General features: G+C 40.2%; 1 protein-coding gene across 2 annotated transcripts in view; it reads right to left on the bottom strand.

The window, feature by feature from the left end:
* The window catches only part of PAFAH1B2 (platelet activating factor acetylhydrolase 1b catalytic subunit 2), a 29,642-nt gene that overhangs the window by 10,019 nt on the left and 15,975 nt on the right, over nucleotides 1-3,648 (bottom strand). For both annotated transcript variants that reach the window (XM_015562487.1, XM_015562486.1), the window contains exon 4: nucleotides 2,690-2,812. In XM_015562487.1, coding sequence (XP_015417973.1) covers nucleotides 2,690-2,812 — 123 coding nt within the window. The remainder of the gene's footprint in view (nucleotides 1-2,689; nucleotides 2,813-3,648) is intronic.

Raw genomic sequence — 3,648 nt, 5'->3', positions numbered from 1 at the left:
CAGGTCGTTATCTCCTGAGGGGTCCCAGACTGCTAGAGGGCACAGACCGGGCTGAGGGACCCCCCCCACCCCCCAAGTGCACAAATTTTTGTGCACCGGGCCTCTAGTTTGTATATATTTTCCTTAGTATATGAGAATCAGGGTATGCCATGGGACTTCCCCCCTAAAATAATTAGTAATTGCTAAAATATTGTGTTAAAACAGTGATGGTGAGCCTATGACATGTGTGTCAGAGGTGACACGTGAACTCATTGTTTTGGTTGATTTTTCTTTATTAAATGGCATTTAAATATATAAAATAAATATCAAAAATATAAGTCTTTGTTTTACTATGGTTGCAAAGATCAAAAAATTTCTATATGTGACATGGCACCAGAGTTAAGTTAGAGTTTTTCAAAATGCTGACACACTGAGCTCAAAAGATTCGCCATCACTGTGTTAAAACAAACATAGCTTGTCGCTCTCTGGCACACTGGGTTCCTGGCTCTCCTGTGGCAGGGGACATGCTCCCCTGCGCCCACGTGGCTTATGGCCATCTGGGACTCCACACATGGACTAGTGGACTTTAATTAGCTTAGAGACTGAACTACACCTGGCTACAACCTGGAACAGAAGCTCTGGACACTGGCCTGCTTTTCACTCTCTTGGAACCCTCGCTTTCCAGGACTAGCTTAAGGGCATGGGATTTTGAAACCTGAGAGAAAGAAGCTTCACTGGCAACTGCTTTGGGCCCCCTTCCCTGCTGCAGGTAGTCAATCTATCCCTCCATATATGTTACTTCCACTTACAAAACACAACCAAAAAACCCCACAAAAAATATTATGCTCCTAATCTCTTTACCTTATAATAATGATTTTAATTGTTGCCTTTTCCAATTGCATATATACTTTTAAGTAGTTCTAAAGAAAAGATACATAGTTTATTTAAATTTTTCACTTAAATACATCTCAAATTGTTTTGTTTTGTTTTTTTGCCCATCCACATACAATTTAATAGATAAAAGAAATCTCAAATTGTTTTTATGCAGTTCTCATAATTGTCATATGATTAATGCTATTATATAAATGGCCTGTACAATCATTCCCCCATGGGATTGACTGGTTAGGTTATTGCCAATGTTTTAGTGTTGTAGATAGAACCACTGTACATCAAATTTAAGTCTGATTGAACTAAAGAATATGTATGGAGGATTTATTCAACAACTTCATGCAATAAATATGTCCTAAGCAAGTACTATGTACTAGGCACTATACTTCAGAACTCATTACTACAATATAATCCTTTCTGGAACAGAGCAAGATATAAATAAGTAAATTAAATGACATGAAATACCACATAATAAAAATAATTTTTAAAAGACCTGGCGCCTGGCCTGTGTGGCTTAGTGGTTGAGTGTCAACCTGTGAGTCAAGAGGTTATGGTTTGAGTCTCAGTCAGGGCATATGCCTGGGTTGCAGGCCCGACCCCCAGTAAGGGGAGGGCAGAAGGCAGCTGATCAGTGATCCTCTCTCATCACTGATGTTTCTATTACTCTCTCCCTCTCCTTTCCTCTCTGAAATCAATAAAAATATATTTTCAGAAAACAAACCTGGTTCCCCAGCATCTATAAGATAAAATGCAAACTCTTAACATGGCACACAAATTCCAAAATGACCTGGCTGTGGCCTCTTAACAATCCTTGTCTCACACTTTTCCACTGACAGCCCTGAAATTCTTCTAGCACCCTCGCTCACTCACCCAACAAACACATACATGAAGTCCTTGATCATTTTCTTTTGTCCTCTATAATGCCTTCTCTTTTTTCCGATCCCAGTTTGGAGACCAATTAATTCTTTAAAACTAAACTCAGAGTTTATGCCAAAAACACAGCATTCTCTCCTTACTCCCATTAGTATACAGTGTGATAAATCTCTCTTTATACCGCTGTCCACCTGCCAGGCTGTGAGCTCCTTGACAAGTACTGTCTTTTCAGTTTGGTCTGTGCAGGACGTAGGACAGTACTTTGCACATAGTAGTCCTCACATATTGAGTAAATGCCTATCTTCTTAACACTATTTAATTCAAGAACTGAACACATCAGATTTTGCTAAAGCATACTTTTTTAGTTGGGCTAAGGACATCTACAGGTACACTTATCTATGAAACAGGCAGTTGTTTGTCTCTGAGACCATGAAGACTCACTGCTTTAACTCTAAAAGGGTAGCACTTTCTGTTAAGGTTAAGACTATGAAGTACCCATTTTCTTAGTGATGGAATCTCAGATGTGTCAGGGAATTCAGAGAGCCAATGACTACACCACCTTTAGCATATTAACAGTGACACAGAACACACCACATCTAACTAGTCCAAACTCAGGGCTAATAAAAAGAGACTCAGGACTAGGACAAGTCTCATATATAATTTAAAAAATTATTAGAAGACAGTTAAACAATTTTTAAAAAACAAGGCTACCTGAGACAACCAAGAGGGTTTCCACTTCTAAACAAGGATGAGCAGATAAAAGATGACCCCACAGCTGGTCTGGGAATGATGAGACCAGAAAGACAATGGAAGATATCAGAAAAGCGTTTCTCAGGAGTATCATAACCTGCTTCCACCTAAAGATCCTATATTCATGAACCTCACATTTCTAAGATTCCTCACCTGAGCTAATCGCATCAAGGTCTCCACCCACCCAAAGACTACGTACCAATACAATGATTTTGGCCTGTGGCTGCCTTGTGTTGATAAGTTGTACGATGGCCTCGATTCCACCTGCTACTTCTTCTGCTGTATTTTCATGGTTGTTTGTTCCTACCCAGACAACAATGACCTATAATTTAGAGGGGGAGAAACAGAGGGGTAAATATGCAGGAATAAAGGAACTTCTCAAATGGTACTGAGTAACTTCAACTGAGCAATCACCTTAAAACACTGAGTCACACCTCATATATATCAGGATAATTTCCCAGAAGGAAAATAAGAAAATTCTTTCATCATCATGGAGTTGGAAGCTAATCTCTTAAAGTCCAGAAACTCTACAAAAAACATAACAAATTCAATGTCTAAAAATAAAACCTGTGCATGTCAAAAAAATTTAAATAAAATGAGATCTAAAAAATCTGGGGAAAAATATTTGCTACCTATATCACAAAGTCTCCCTGACTAGAAGTACTAAAGTACCCAAGGGAGTGTACACAGCTACATTCAAGGAAGTCATTGGGGTGGAAGCTGGATGAAGTTTTAACAAGGTTTTCTCTTTAAAAAAAAAATGTCTCTAGGTGTATGTCTATCACCTAGAGGCATACATCTTACTTTTCCACACTATCACAAAAGAGAGGAACCCGGATGAGTTTTTCTATTAGAAAGGCAAAGAGTAAAATAAAACTAAAGCAGCTGGTATCAGTGGCTCAGCTTTGCTTCTTTCTTTGAGATTGAAAAGAACATGGAAGGTGTTTATAATGTGACTAGGGGCCCGGTGCATGAAATTCGCACTGGGTGGGGGGGGGGAGTGTCCCTCTACTCAGCCTGCCCCCTCTCACATACTGGGAGCCCTCAGGTATTAACCCCATCACCCTCCAATCACAGGATCGGCCCCCTTCCCAGGCCTGACGCCTCTGCCGGAGGTGTCAGGCCTGGACAGGGGGCCCTCATTTCCCCCCCTCCCCG

This window comes from Myotis davidii, unplaced genomic scaffold, assembly GCF_000327345.1.
Source record: "Myotis davidii unplaced genomic scaffold, ASM32734v1 scaffold97, whole genome shotgun sequence".
Classification (NCBI taxonomy): Eukaryota; Metazoa; Chordata; class Mammalia; order Chiroptera; family Vespertilionidae; genus Myotis; species Myotis davidii.
Note: the sequence above shows the minus strand (reverse complement) of the source record. Positions and strands in the feature narration are given on the sequence as shown.